General features: G+C 43.1%; 1 protein-coding gene across 2 annotated transcripts in view; it reads right to left on the bottom strand.

Annotated features, from left to right (window-relative positions):
• The window catches only part of PKN2 (protein kinase N2), a 527,949-nt gene that overhangs the window by 321,197 nt on the left and 191,675 nt on the right, over positions 1-15,077 (bottom strand). For both annotated transcript variants that reach the window (XM_069232308.1, XM_069232307.1), the window contains exons 7-8: positions 12,315-12,500; positions 11,620-11,729 (exon numbers count right to left, since the gene is read on the bottom strand). In XM_069232308.1, the coding sequence (XP_069088409.1) occupies positions 11,620-11,729; positions 12,315-12,500 (296 nt within the window). The remainder of the gene's footprint in view (positions 1-11,619; positions 11,730-12,314; positions 12,501-15,077) is intronic.

Below are 15,077 nucleotides of genomic sequence, written 5' to 3'. Positions count from 1 at the left end.
CTGTTGTAAGGGCCGCATGTGCAACCTTGCGTTTGGGACAATGGCTATGCATGACATCATGCCTAGGAGTTTCATTACTAATTTGACCTGTATCTTTTGGTTTGGATACATGGCTTGTATGACATTTTGGAATGTTTGGACTCTTTGTGGACTTGGAGTGGCAATTCCTTTTACTGTGTTGATTGTTGCTCCTAGGTATTGCTGTGTTTGACACGGCAGAAGGTGTGACTTTGAGTAATTGATTGAGAAACCTAGTTTGTGTAGGGTTTATATGACGTAATTTGTGTGTTGTGAACACTGTTTTTGCGTGTTGGTTTTGATTAACCAATCGTCTAGGTACGGGAACACATGTATTTGCTGCCTTCTGATATGTGCAGCTACTACTGCTAGACATTTTGTAAAAACTCTTGGCGCAGTTGTTATTCCGAATGGCAACACTTTGAATTGGTAATGTATCCCTTGGAATACAAACCTTAGGTACTTCCTGTGTGAAGGATGTATTGGTATATGGAAATATGCATCCTTTAGATCCAGTGTTGTCATGTAGTCTTGTTGTTTGAGCAGTGGAATTACTTCTTGTAATGTAACCATGTGAAAATGGTCTGATTTGATGTATGTATTTAATATTCTGAGATCTAGTATAGGTCTTAGAGTTTTGTCTTTTTTGGGTATCAGAAAGTACAGTGAGTAAACTCCTGTGTTTAGTTCTTGTTTTGGTACTAATTCTATTGCTTCTTTTTGGAGCAATGCTTGAACTTCTAATCCTAGAAGATTTATATGTTGTTTCGACATACTGTGTGTTTTCGGTGGGATTGTTGGAGGGAATTCGCGAAATTCTATGCAATAACCATGCTGGATAATTGCTAGTACCCAAGTATCTGTTGTTATCTCCTCCCAATGTTTGTAAAATTGGCTTAATCTTCCCCCCACAGGTGTTATGTGATGGGGATGTGTGACTTGTGAGTCACTGCTTATTTTGAGGACTTTTGGGGCTTTGGAATTTTCCTCTACTTCTTTGGAATTGTCCCCCTCTATATTACCCCCGAAAACTTCCCCGCTGATATTGGCTTTGGTAAGTGGGCCTTGTTTGTGATGTTGTGGTTTCTGTAGGTTGTCTTCGAAACCCTCCCCTAAAAGGTGTTTTGCGAAAGGTGCCTCTACTCTGCGGGGAGTAGAGTGCGCCCATGGCTTTTGCCGTATCAGTGTCTTTCTTGAGTTTCTCAATAGCAGTGTCGACTTCCGGCCCAAACAACTGCTGTTTATTAAATGGCATATTTAGCACGGCTTGTTGAATTTCCGGCTTGAAACCTGACGTGCGGAGCCATGCGTGCCTTCTTATTGTTATTGCAGTATTTACTGTCCTTGCAGCCGTACCTGCTGCATCCATTGAAGACCGTATCTGATTATTAGAGATACTTTGTCCTTCTTCCACCACTTGTTGTGCTCTTTTTTGGAACTCCTTGGGTAAGTGTTCTATCAAATGTTGCATCTCATCCCAGTGAGCTCTATCATATCTTGCCAAAAGCGCTTGTGAATTGGCAATGCGCCATTGGTTTGCTGCTTGTGCTGCAACCCTTTTGCCCGCAGCATCAAATTTGCGACTCTTTGTCTGGAGGTGGTGCGTCTCCTGAGGTATGAGAGTTTGCTCTCTTACGAGCTGCCCCGACAACTACTGAGTCTGGAGTTAACTGCGTTGTAATATAAACAGGATCTGTTGGCGGTGGCTTGTACTTTTTCTCCACCCTTGGAGTTATGGCTCGGCCTTTAACAGGATCCTGAAAGATTTGTTTTGAATGTTTTAGCATTCCTGGGAGCATAGGTAGTCTTTGGTACTGGCTATGAGTGGAGGTTAGCGTGTTAAACAAGAAGTCATCCTCAATTGGTTCTGAATGCAAGGTGACGTTATGGGAAGCAGCTGCCCTTGCGATCACCTGTGTGTAAGATGTACTGTCCTCAGGAGGGGACGGCCTGGTAGGGTACGAGTCTAGGCTGTTGTCCGATACTGGAGCATCGTAAAGGTCCCATGCATCGGGATCATCTTGACTCATGGCAGTATGAGTCGGGGAGTGCATCAGTGGAGGAGTTGCTACTGGTGATGTGTGCACTGATGGTGGTGGAGAAGGTGGTGGAGTTGTTTTCTTTGCCACCTTTGCCTGTGGCTCCTTGTCCTTTTCGTGAAAGGCAAGTTTTCTTTTTGTTTTAATTGGAGGAAGAGTGGTTATCTTCCCTGTGTCTTGATGAATGTGGAGCCTCTTTTGAGTATAGTCTGGCTCTACGGCTTGAAGTTCCTCTCCAAATCTATGTTTTTTCATTTGTGAGGCTAATCCTTGTTCCTCTGTATAGGAACCTGTTCTCGGCTCCGAGGCTGGATGTTTCGGAACCAAAACTTTTTCGGAGGTCTTTTTAGGCTCCGAAGAAACCTTTGTAATTTTCGGCGTGGTGGTGTCTCGGTGCCGAATTTGTTCGGTGCCGCTTTCACGGTGCCGAAATTTCTCAGAGCCGATGTCTCGGGTCCGAGATTGCTGTGTGGCGGTATCTCGACCGGAGTCGGGTGACTTCGACACCAGCGTGCCCTTTTTCAGTGCCTTGGCTCGGTCACCGTTTTTTTGGGTTAAGCCATGGCCTGTTGGCGGTGGCGTCCCCTGGGCTCTTGTTGACTTCTCGTGAGTCTTATGTTTCGACGTCTTACTCACGCTTTTCGGCGTTTCTTCGGCCTCGAGCTCTTCAGAGTCCGATTCGTGGATAGAGAAAGCTTCCTCTTCTTCCTCGAAACGCTCTTGTTCTGTCGGCGTCGACGCCATCTGCAGTCTTCTGGCTCTTCGGTCTCTTAACGTCTTTCTGGACCGAAACGCTCGACAGGCCTCACAAGTATCTTCCTTGTGCTCTGGGGACAAGCACAAGTTACAGACCAGATGCTGATCCGTATACGGATACCTGTTATGGCATTTTGGACAGAAGCGGAATGGGGTCCGTTCCATCAGCCTTGAATTCACACATGGCCGGGCCGACCAGGCCCCGACGGGGGATCGAAAAAAACCCGAAGGGCCACCGGAACTCTTCTAAATTCGGTGTCGATCTGTTGTAACTAACCCGATACCGAACGCAAACAATACTGAAGTTTTTTCCGAGATTCTAACTAACTTTCCGACCCGAAACACGGAGCGAAAAGGAACACGTCCGAACCCGATGGCGGAAAAAAAACAATCTAAGATGGAGTCGACGCCCATGCGCAATGGAGTCGAAATGGGAGGAATCCCTCGGTCTCGTGACTCGAAAAGACTTCTTCGAAGAAAAACAACTTGTAACACTCCGAGCCCAACACCAGATGGCGGGATGTGCACAGCATGTGTATCTGCAGCTACACATGCCATTGAACATATATATATATATATACACACACACACATATACACACACAAACACATATATATCTCAAAGTAATAGACTCATCTTATGCAAATAAATTACGCAAAACGGCTTGTCCTACTACTGCACCCATTCTGTCTGCAGCGTCGAGGCAGTAATGTTGAGTAAAGATATGGCTGATAGTCCACGTTGCCGCTCTGCAAATCTGTTGTAGAGGCACTCCTGCGAAGAGAGCTGTGGGGGTAGATACATCTCTGGTGGAATGAGCCTTGACGTTGGCTGTAAGCGGTTTCCCCGGTAGTTGGTGACAAAATTGTATAGCGGTGGCTATCCACCGGGCAATAGACTGTTTGGTAACAGGGTATTCCTTTCTGAGTTGACCATAGCCTACAAACAACTGAGTTTACGAAAGCTGCTAGTTCTCTTTCTGCTGGAGTTTGGGGGTTAGGAAATAAAGTCTATAATATTACTAGTTCATTCAGATTAAAGTTCAAGGGAACTTTAGGAATTAATTTTGGATTAGTTCTCAGGACAACCATGTCCTGTTTAAATTGAAGAAAAGGTTGAGAGATTGTGACAGCTTGACTGTCACTGACCCTCTTAGCAGAGGACAGTGCTAGAAGCAGCAATGTCGTTCAGGAAACATATTTCAATTCTGCCTTGTTAATAGGTTTAAAAGGATGTTTCATCATTTGTGAAAGCACAATACTGAGGTGCCAGGGAGGAGGAGGGAGTTTAATTGGAGGAAACAATCTGAATAATCCCTTTAGGAATTTCTTTACTATTCTGGAGGTGCATAAAGATGGTAAAGCAGCGGTACAGCAGAATCGAGAAATGGCTGCGAGGTGAACTTTGATGGATGAGTGAGAGAGACCTGATTTTGCCAATTGGAGAAGATATGGGAGTATCTGTTCTGGAGAAGATGTTAGAGGGTGGATACTAAAAGCTTTACACCATATACAGAATCGTTTCCATTTGAGTTTGTATTTCTTATTAGTAGACTGTGCTCTGGCATTGGCATTGGCAAGCACTTCAACAGTCTGGTGGAATATCTAAGTTGGCAAATTCATAGAATTCAGGAGCCAGGCCGATAGAAGAGAAGTCGGGTTGGGGTGGTGGACCTGGCACTGAGTCATCGTGAGTAAGTTGGTTTCAATCGAATGTGCAGTTGTTCCGAGAGGAACAGGAGCTCTGTGAAACAAAACTGGTGAGGCCATCTGGGAGCTATCAGTAACAAGGTTCCCTCTTCCTTTTCTGCAAAACTCTCAGGATTAATGGAAGCAGGGGAAAAGCGTACGCATAGATTCCTGACCATATGATCAAAAATACATTACCCCTCGACCCTCTTTGCGGTAGCCAGCTTGTGTAGTATTGGCATTTAGGTAGAGACTGGGCTTATCCCAGCAAAGAAAGATCGTAGAGAGTTGCCTGGTGGAGCTCCCACTCGTGGCAGATCGTTGGGGTCTTGCTTAGCGAGCCCACCAAGGTGTTGGATATTCCTGGGACGTGTTCTGCCCTGAGAGTTATGTGATGACGAAGTGCCCAATTCCATATTTCCTGCGCTTGAAGGGACAGCGCCGACAATTTTGTACCTCCCTGCTTGTTAAAGTAATGCATACTTGTGGTGTTGTCGGTTGAGCCTTTGATCCTGGTGAGGAAGGCTTTGAGCACCAGGAACACGGCTTTCAGTTCCAACAGGTTGATATGGAGCATTGTTTCGTGGGTGTTCCGTTTCCCTCTCACAGTCAGGTCTTCGAGGTGTGAGCCCCATCACTCTAGAGACGCGTCTGTGGTCAGAACATGCTCCGGTCTTTTATTTAAAAGAGAGACCCTCAGAGATGTGGGGCTACTTCTGCCACTATTCCAAGGCTTGTTTCATTGGTGGGGTTATTTGGACAATATCGTTGAAGGATTCGCTTACTTGCTTCCACTGACTGTCTAGCTGCTGCTGTAGTGTTCTCATGTGGAGACAGCAGTTTGGTGTTAATGGTATGCATGAGGAGAGCATCCCCAGAAAAGATTTGCAAATCCGGACAGAAGTGGACTTTCTTTTGCTGAGGCGGAGCACTAGACTTCAAATAATCTTCTGCCTGTCTTGAGAGGTGAAAACGTTTGCTTGCTTCGTATCTAATACGGATCCTAGAAAGGTAATGTTGTTTGAAGGTGTTAGGTGTGATTTTTGGTAGTTGACTGAGAGGCCTAATCCATGGAAGAGGGAGAGGCATGTTGCTGTGTCTCTGGCTGCCTTGGACGCTGTTTGTACTTTTATTAGACAATCGTCCAAGTATGGAAACACTTGAACTCCCATTTGTCTGATGTGGGCTGCCACCGGAGCTAAGACCTTGGTGAAAACTTGAGGAGCCGATCTCAGGCCGAAAGGCAACACTCTGAATTGCTAATGGGTGTCTGCAACTCTGGAGCATACGAATTTCCTTTGACTGGGGTGGATCGGGATATGGAAATAGGCGCCTTGGAGGTCCAAGGCCGTCATGAAATCCCCTTGGTTGAGCAATCGTAACACATACTGTAGAGTGACCATCCGAAAGGACGAGGAAGAAGCGAGAGTAGAAGCCGGCCCCCCTCTGAGACTTCGGTACAATCTCTATTGCTCCTTTGTCTATCATATTGGCAATTTGTACAAGGAGCACTTTCAAATGGGCAGGTGGGGGTCCTCGTGGTGATACCTCCAGAGGAGATTGCTGAAATTCCAGGATATGCCCTTAAGTGACAATATTGAGGTCCCATCAGCCTGAGGTGATCTGGGACCATTGGTGGATGAAGTTGGAAATTCTGCCCCCTATCAGAGTTTTGGGGTAGGGGCTGGATGCAGGCACTAAATGGAGGGTCAGTGTTTGCTGTGTCCTTTCCACTATAAGAAGAGGTTTCTCTTGAGGTATGCCTGTAGGTTGCAGATGATGGTTGTCGATAGGGCTGTTGCTGACTGGTGGTTGGACGAAACTAGCTCTGGTAAGGCTGGTACTGTTGATATTGGTGCAGGTTGCCTCTGTAAGAATACAGTCCTCTTCCTCTTGCCCCACTAAAGGGCTGCCTTTTGAATTGCAGAGTACCTAGCGATCTAGCTGTGTCTGTGTCCACCTTTATAGATTGAAGTGCATCAATGAAGTGCTTACCAAATAATAGTTCTCCGTTATATTACATATAAAGGACCGTCACCTGAACCTCTGGGCGGAAGGAGGTGGCCTTCAGCCAAATTTGACGTCTCAATACTGCCGCTCTGGCTAGCTGGCGGAAGCCTGTAGATGACATCAATTGCACAGTCTATGGTATTTGCACTGTTGGCTCATGTTGTTGCTCTTGGGTGTATGATTGTTGTTGTTCTTGAAATGAGTGCTGAATATATACCTGCTCATTCTCTTCATCCGCCTCTTCTTGGCATTTTATTCGTAAATCTGAAGGACTGCATGCCTCCAGAAACAGACCATCATCAGAGTAGCCATCTCCATATTCTTCATAGTCCTCATCGAGCAGATGTTGTGGAGGTACGGGTGACACCTTACTGGGCGAGGTATGGGAAGGTAGTAACGTTTGCTGAGCAGATTTACACTTGATTGCCATAATTCTTAAGGGCAAGAAGGAAGATCCTCCAGAATCCACTGCTGCCGATGGTGAGAAATGGGCCATCGAAGAAGCTGTCGACCACAGTCCCGTAAACCGTACGCTCGTCGACGGTGTGGTCGTCGACGGAGTGCTCGTTGACAGTATGGTCATTCTCGTAGTTGTCGACAGAGCCGGTGTCAACAGGGTTTTCGTCAATGGGGGTTTAGCCTGTGGCTCACCTGTGGACATTGACGGAGCAGTCAAATGTGTGCATGTCGACAATGCAGATTTTAATTTCTTACCCATTGACGAGAACTTCTTTGATATTTTTATTGCCTGTGTAGATAAAGAAGAGACATATTTCAAGCTCACCCATGTTATTGTCGTCGACGATAACTGTGACGACGTTACTATCATGGGTGACGATGGAGTTGTGAAAGTTGCTGTCACTGTGGTAATGGATGATGCGAAACTTGTCGACGACGCGCTTGTCGACTGTCTCATCAACAAGACTGAACCTCTTGCCGTCAACAGTGGCAAAGAGCTAGATGGCTTCTTAAGTTTTATTGAAGAGGCAGCTGGAGTGGAGGGTTCAGAACAAACTTTTTCGCTATGTTTCCTTGAAGTAGAAGGAAGTTCTTCAGCTTTTTCCATCACAGAGTGTATCTTTCTGGCTGCCCAACTTCTTTTTAGAGAAAGATTGGCAACAAATCTTTTCCTTTTCGTCACAGAGGCGTCGCTGTCATCTGAGGGTTTCACGGTTTTAAGTTTTTGAAGCCAAAGCAAGAGCCTGGCTTCTCTGTCCCTCAGTGTCTTGCTAGGAAAGTTTCTACAAATTTTTCAGTCTTTAACCCTGTGTTCTGGGTGAAGACGGTGAATGCAGCCCTTGTGAGGGTCCTCACAGTGAAGCCTTTGCTTACCACAGGTGTTGCAGGGTCGAAACAAACCTTTCTTTGCTGTAGACATGTTATAGAAATCAGAGTTGTCCATGTAGAACAATATTTGGAAAAATCTTCCTGTGAGGAAAAGTAAACTGAGCAGAGCTCAGGGAGATTCCCTTACACACGACATGCAGTAGAAAATCTGAGAGACTAGAGCCTCTGTGCTGAGGGGTTCTGATGGATGGTCTCGCCAGACTGGCTGGATTTTAGGTCTTTTATAATGGAGCTGATAAGCTGTTAAGGTGAATGTATTTTTCCATTGATTTCAATGTTAAAATCCAATTTACTGCTTTCTATTTACCGTGGGACTCTACAAGCATGTGAATCTATGAAAGATACCCCAATACTAGAGAATGAGCCTTTCCTAATGGTGAACCACAATGCCAGCAAAGAAGAAATAATTGTGAAAGCTAAGGACTGAAGCTATAGCGAGCAAGTTGGTAAGCACCACACACAAAAGCTGCACAGAATTTATAGTTGGAGATTAGAAAAGTATTCACCTTCGTCATCAGGCAGTGCATGAAAATTAGCATGTGTATTCATAGCAACATTTGAGTATGTTCTTCCTTTATGTAAAATAGTCAATACTACACACTGGCAGATTTCAACTGTAAGAATACTCTAACGAAAAGATGCAGCAGTAATTTTAACTCTAGCAGTGTGCCCACTTATAACCAAACTCTTGGTGGCAGCTATTGACAAGTGCCTCAGATTTCTGGGTGCTCTTGCTATGACCAATTAGTACACATAAATGTTAATTTTATAAAACCATTTTCTAAAAGGCAATTGATATCTCTGAAAGAGAACTAAAGGTTATTGTTTCATTTGAATCAGCTGCACAAACTACCTTAAGAAATTAGCTTGCGGTTTAATCTGACAGGACTCTACATGAAGACAATGTTGTTTCCCTGCAATTGGGACGTTCCACTAAAAACGCAACATAACAAGATTCACATCTTCAAAACATGAGCAAAAAACAAAAACTTTCAGGCACGAACTAAAAGTGCAACAGATGGGGCAAAAATATTGTCTGAGGTGTTCATAAAAACTCAAAAGGATGATGGATGGAGTGCTAAAACGTTTTAAACACTCACCACCCAGTCAAAGATCTGGGTTAAATCCATCATTCGTTAGCTCACATTGTCCTCCTAGTCTGGACCCAACTATATGTAAATCAGTCTTGATCCGGCCCCCCATGGGAACAGTCCAGCCTGAACTGCAAAGCCTGGTCCCTCCCTGGACCGGAAACAAGCATCCTGGGACTGGTTTCAGGGTATCACCCTTCATCAGCCGGCCTAGCTTGAATCCAGAGGCACAGTGAGCTAGGGACCCACATATGGGCATACCCTGGCCACTTAGGGTGACTATAGAAACACAAAAGAATGATGGACAGAGTGCTACAACTTTTCAAACACTCACCCCAGTCAAAGATCTGGGTTAAACCCATCGTTCTTTTGCTCACAATGCCATACCAGTTTGAACCCAGCTATATGAAAAATCAGCCTTGACCCTGCTATGGTACCAGGATGATTGTTTCCAGTCCAGGGAGGACCTGGCTTGGCAGTTCGGGCTGGACTATTGATGTGGTGGCCAAAACACAAAGGATTGTAAACCTAGATCTCTGTGACTGGGGTGAATGTTTGCACTGTTCAGCATTCTGTCCATCTGTTCATTTTGCTTTCGTTCATAAAACACTCAGTCATGTTTATGTAATAAATGGATAAAGTAATATTGATGGTGGTTAAGTTACTTTTAGGGCCTCCTTGCATCTGGGGCTGTTTAGAGTTGCTGGGCCACCAGAATTACAAGGGCCGCAGAAACAAAGAAGATTTTCTTAGTTTCATCCAGAAATGTTGGCTACTCCCCACAGAGATACCAGTTCAAGCAGTAGCTCAGGAGGTAGGGCTTTGCAAGACTTTGCCAAAGAATTATGAAATGAACATGGAGCAAGTAGAAGTTTGACATATTCTGATCGGAGTTTAGCAATTTGTATTGTTGTAAGGACTTAAGATCTAGTAAATTAGATACATAAAGATTATACTGAATTTATTTTTGAGTTTCTTGTAAAATGGGTAAACACTGGTATTTCTGCTGATCGTTATTCTGGAACGTGTCGTAAACACTACTCCCCATATCACAGTAGTACATTTTAATCTCAAGCATGGCAATACTGTTAAGTTTCGATTGTGATACTTAATGCCACCTTAATTCCATAAGTAAACTTTCTTCAATAAATTAGATTTATTGGTTTTGGATGGCGCAGACTTTGCTGCTCAAGGTAACAGTAATTCAATTTTTATGTGTATCTTATTTCTGGACCTTGACCCAATTATCCAACCAAGAACAGGAGGGAATACATTAAGAAAAAAAAATCCCCATGACAATATTTGTAAGCACTGAGTTAATTCAATTGCATTTCGGACTGTTTGTGTACGACAACATCAGTCCCTAATCAGAGAACGACAAAGTCTAGATAAAAACGGAAAACAATTGTAATGAATTCAAAAGGGAAGCTATATTTCAAAGACTATCTGAAGTAAAACAATTTAGTATGTGCAATTCTAAACACGGCAATACATAGCAGTATATGAAAATATGTTGGAGGAGCAGTGGTTGGTGGGAAAGTGGGTGTAAAATATGAATACAATAATTTTAGGAAGACACCAGATTTGATGCCAATAAAACCAACAGATGCTACAGAAAACGCAGGCAGTAACCAGAGCAATCTGGGGGAAGAATGAGTCTACAATTGAACTACATTCAGAATGGCTTGTGGAATTCCTAGCATCAAACATCAGAATATGTAGGCTTTCACCATTCGAGGGAGTAGCAACATGGCTGACAATGAAGTTAAGTGAGCAGAAGGATTTGAAAGTAGTAGTCTGCATAGGTATGCAGGCAAGAATTTCTTCAGGCGTGTCAATACAGACTGGTGTTTGGAGAACTGCCCTAGCTGAGTTTTGACTGTTGTGATTAAGTCCCACACCCTGTGCAATATTTATGATTCACCTTACAATACCTGCATGACAACTGCTGTGGTTGAAAGCACATGCTAATATACCCCGGTATGAATGAATAAATTGTTCCCGTGATTTCCACTTCTGATCCTGGAAGTACACAGTTCCATGACCAACTGCTGCAGAATACAGGTGCCGTGGGTCATTCAGCCACGTGCACAAAGAGAAGAGCAACAACACTGCCAGAGGTACTTTATGACAAAATACTCCATGCTAAGAACCACAGTAATTGCTATTTGGAGTCGGTCCCCATTTTTAACCCCATCTAAAACCTTTAATTTCTGCAGAGCTATGAGTTCAGCTGAATCCGGCGAGTGAAGATTTCTTTAGCTCATGGCATACAGGTTTTTACTGCTCATTCTTTTCATCACCTATGTCAAACTATAATAGCCAATTGAAAGGTACACAATCAACATGGCACTATGGTCAACTTTCTAAATGTTTGCAAACTGGAGCTAGTTAAATAAAATGGACACACTTCTGAATGTTTTACTACTGGGTCACAGGTGTGGAATCACCTTTTAGCATTGTGCTTCAATAACTTCAGCAAAATATAGCAGCAGATACTTTGATTTATGATTAAGTTTCAAACACGTAAACGGAGGTAGAATGCTGCTGAGGCTTTTCTTGTCATGTAAATTTGTAAAACTGGTGCACACTTAAAAAGAAATGTAGTTTTTGAAAACATAATGTCTGTCAAATAATGAAAAGGCTTGAACGCCACAATATTATTCTCACCCTGTCCAGCTCCAGAGTAAACTTTTGATCCCATGACTGGTTAGAAATAGGCTTCCAGTTTGTCTGACCAACAACAGTATTGTCGAGCTTCAACACTGCACAGACCTCATCTGTAAGGAAAGTATAGTAGCTCAGCTTAAAGAAATAAGAGGATTTGGAAAACACAAAATGCAGTGTTTAACCCTGTGACAACAAACACTTTAGGGTCAGATGAAACAGTTCATTTAACACAGGATTTGTTTTCAAGCAAATCTATTGCTGCAAAGTATTTCTGTCCCATGAATTCCACATGAATGCTTTACGTTGTCAGAAGTATAACGAGGGTATTTGCAATCTATGTATAATTGTTATAATATCTTCTAGTATGGAACACAAGGTTACTTAACTGTGCTTAAATGTGTATGAGGTCGCAAATTCCTACTTCACAAAGTACAGCACAACCCATTCCTGAGTGACATCACGTCCTCATTACCATTTAAAACGTTCTTCCATAAGCTCAATTTTTTCCAGATTTAAGAGCTCACACAACATAACTTCCGTTCTTGGACAAGCTAAATGGTTCAGACTTTTACCACTACCACCATAAATTTTGCTGAACAATTTTTTTTAACGTTATAATAGCAATCAACTGACAATATTGCAGAGTCAAGGCAGGCAGCGGCATTATTGGTAAAAATATACTGAAATTACTGAACTCGAAAAATCCTCTGCCTTAAGAAGGTTTCGACTGCTTCCGCTTTTATTCTTGTTAGTTCGACTCATGAATGATGATCTGGATTCACTTGGACTCAAGCCGGGAAGGGTAGCTGATGTGGCTTTTGATCGACCAGGAACTGTATCCAGAATATCTCGACATCCCATTAGTCTAACTTCTAGAGTACCTATGAAAACATTATGTAAAGTAAAGATGTATAAAGATTCTATAGCCAAAACATCCACCAGTACGAGTTTATTTTCATTAACACTTAGTACAGCGCACAATAAAAAGAAATAATGAAGCTTTCTCTCAGTCAGGCTACTTGTGATACGTAGAAACAAAGACACACTAAAATATAATTTACTCTTACAGAAATAAAAAAGGACAAACGCAATAAGACAAAGAATGCAACATGCATATAATTTTGAATACGTGGTGAGGACAGAACATTTCAACAAGTCTAAACTTACTGCTGGGTCACTTAGGCTCAACTCTGCACCTGAGGACAAAGAGCAATCTCAAATCAAGGCTCCCAGTGAAGGACCACAATTATACATATTCTTGAAACAAACTGTATTTTTCGAGGACATTTGAACTTTCTCTTCTACTAAGCTTTCTAAACTACTGCTGAAATTTCTGAAATTAGCCTGCATGGAATCGCCATACAAATGTGTTGTTTAGAGATCAGTATCAGAAACGTATTAAAACAAACATTTGCAATGCAACAGGTCTTGCATGTGTGAGAGTTAGAGCTATTGACATTGTAAATGACAATGTCTTTTGCCTATGTGTTTTGGTTTGGAGTGTAGTGGATGTATGCCAGGTGCCACATCAACCCTCCCAGGCCTGTCGCTGCAGGAGAGAGAACACCACAAGCCCACCATTCTTGGAGTGTTTATGCATCATTCCTACAGACTGGCTGTGATACCCTAGAGATGAAACCATTTCTGGTGTGTTTATCTAAACCTTCGTAGCACAAAACCACAAAGAGGCACCTTTGTGGCATTTAACCTGGAGAACGAGGGGGGCAAATGTGTTAGGAGTGAATAAAAGGTGACTTCTGAAAACACTGACTGTATTCAAAGAGAATAATAGAAGAGGCAACTTAACTACACAGGAGACTTCAAATGTGTGCAGATTGGTGAAACATAGCTTCAATGGTAGATGGACCGCCAGAATAGGTTCCAGAGGTGCGCCATCTGTGACCTTGGGTCAGTGTTTTAAATGGAAATACAGAAGGGCTAGTACTCTGTATTCATTTAAAGCACTGCCTTGGGTTAATAGTCTCATGACAGCCCCCTGCTCAGGACTGAACTCTGTACAACAGATATGTGTACTGGTGCCTTTTTGCTGCATACATTTGTGCACTGGCTAATGGTTGTCAAGTGAGAATTATCTTGGTTGGGGTGATTACTCAAAATGTGAAGTTTTGGCCTTGCCATCTGGACGACTCAGAGTATAGCTGGAAGCCTAAGTTTGGAAGATAGCGTTTTTTTCTTCTTCACCAAGACCAGTGGTGCCCAGTGAGGCATTGGCATTCAGGGCTAGTTCATTGGCATTTTTTTCGGGGTATGAAAAGGATTCAAATGTATGTTTTTCTTGGGAATCCAAGGTAGGTCCCGAACCATGTCTAATAGTGTAATTCACTACCAGGGTCTCAATGTGGCACCACCAAGCTCGAATTTCAAATCCCAACCCTCCAATAAATTTTAATTGTTTTTTTTCAGCATCAGTTTTTTTCATTTAGGTGGAGGGCTTCCAATAGGTCTGAGGTAAACTCTAGTCCTAAGTATTTTATAAAATGGGGATGCCAGGAGTGACCTGTGGAGCTGAGAGTGGCTGAAGTACAGACATTATTTAGTCCCATGACTTTTGACTGGCCTTTGTTTAGTTTCTATCCTACAACTGAGGCATTTTCAACAATTATTTGCAGCACTGGGGAGGACTGATTAAAATATCTTCAGCGTAAGCCGCTATCACTATAGTTTTGTTGAAGTTGACAACAGAAATGGAGGAATTGTTCTGAATGCTGTGAAGTAAAGTGTCAAGTGAAAGAATGAATAGAGTAAGGGATAGAGGGCAACCTTAATCTTGTCTTGTCCCTCTTTCTAATTTGAATAAGGGTGTCGCGCAGGCTCTCATTATTCTAATGAGACTACTGGAGTTGAGCAGCAGAATCACCTACGATGTGGTAGACTGAGTCCGACCCACTACAGGTGACACCTGTCGCCCTAATCCAGGATTTGCTCTGGCTAACTAGCAGTGCCTCATCTCTACCCAAAGGCAAGGATGATTGGGCAGTCGAGCTCATGACACAATTGATTTCTCAGGGAAACCGTGGCGACTCAGGTCTCATCAGTTTCTCTCAGTTACATTAGTCTCACATACACAATGAGAAACAGAGGCAGTATATATTTCAGTAAGATTTTAATGAAGCGACTGCATCTTAGATAGCAAAGCATGTGCTGCAATAACCAGGACGATACAGCATGACAAGATTAAAATCGTGACAAGGAGAGTAAAGCATAGAAATAGCGCTACCATATTGTCACTAGAGTCAATGGACTAATTCCTACCTAGGCTATAATAGAGCACAGCGTGTTAAGCTCTAATTCTGCCCTTCATGTTCTCCTGGTAAGACATCATCCCCCATACCTGAGCAAAGGCCTGAAGTCTGCATAAGCAGCTGTAGCGAAGCAATCAGCATACAGTTGTGGTTCTCTGGCTTTAATATACATCTAACGTGTAAGGGACAGGGAAG

This window comes from Pleurodeles waltl, chromosome 4_2 (genome assembly GCF_031143425.1).
Source record: "Pleurodeles waltl isolate 20211129_DDA chromosome 4_2, aPleWal1.hap1.20221129, whole genome shotgun sequence".
Taxonomy (NCBI): domain Eukaryota; kingdom Metazoa; phylum Chordata; class Amphibia; order Caudata; family Salamandridae; genus Pleurodeles; species Pleurodeles waltl.
This window is presented reverse-complemented; position numbering and strand designations above follow the sequence as displayed.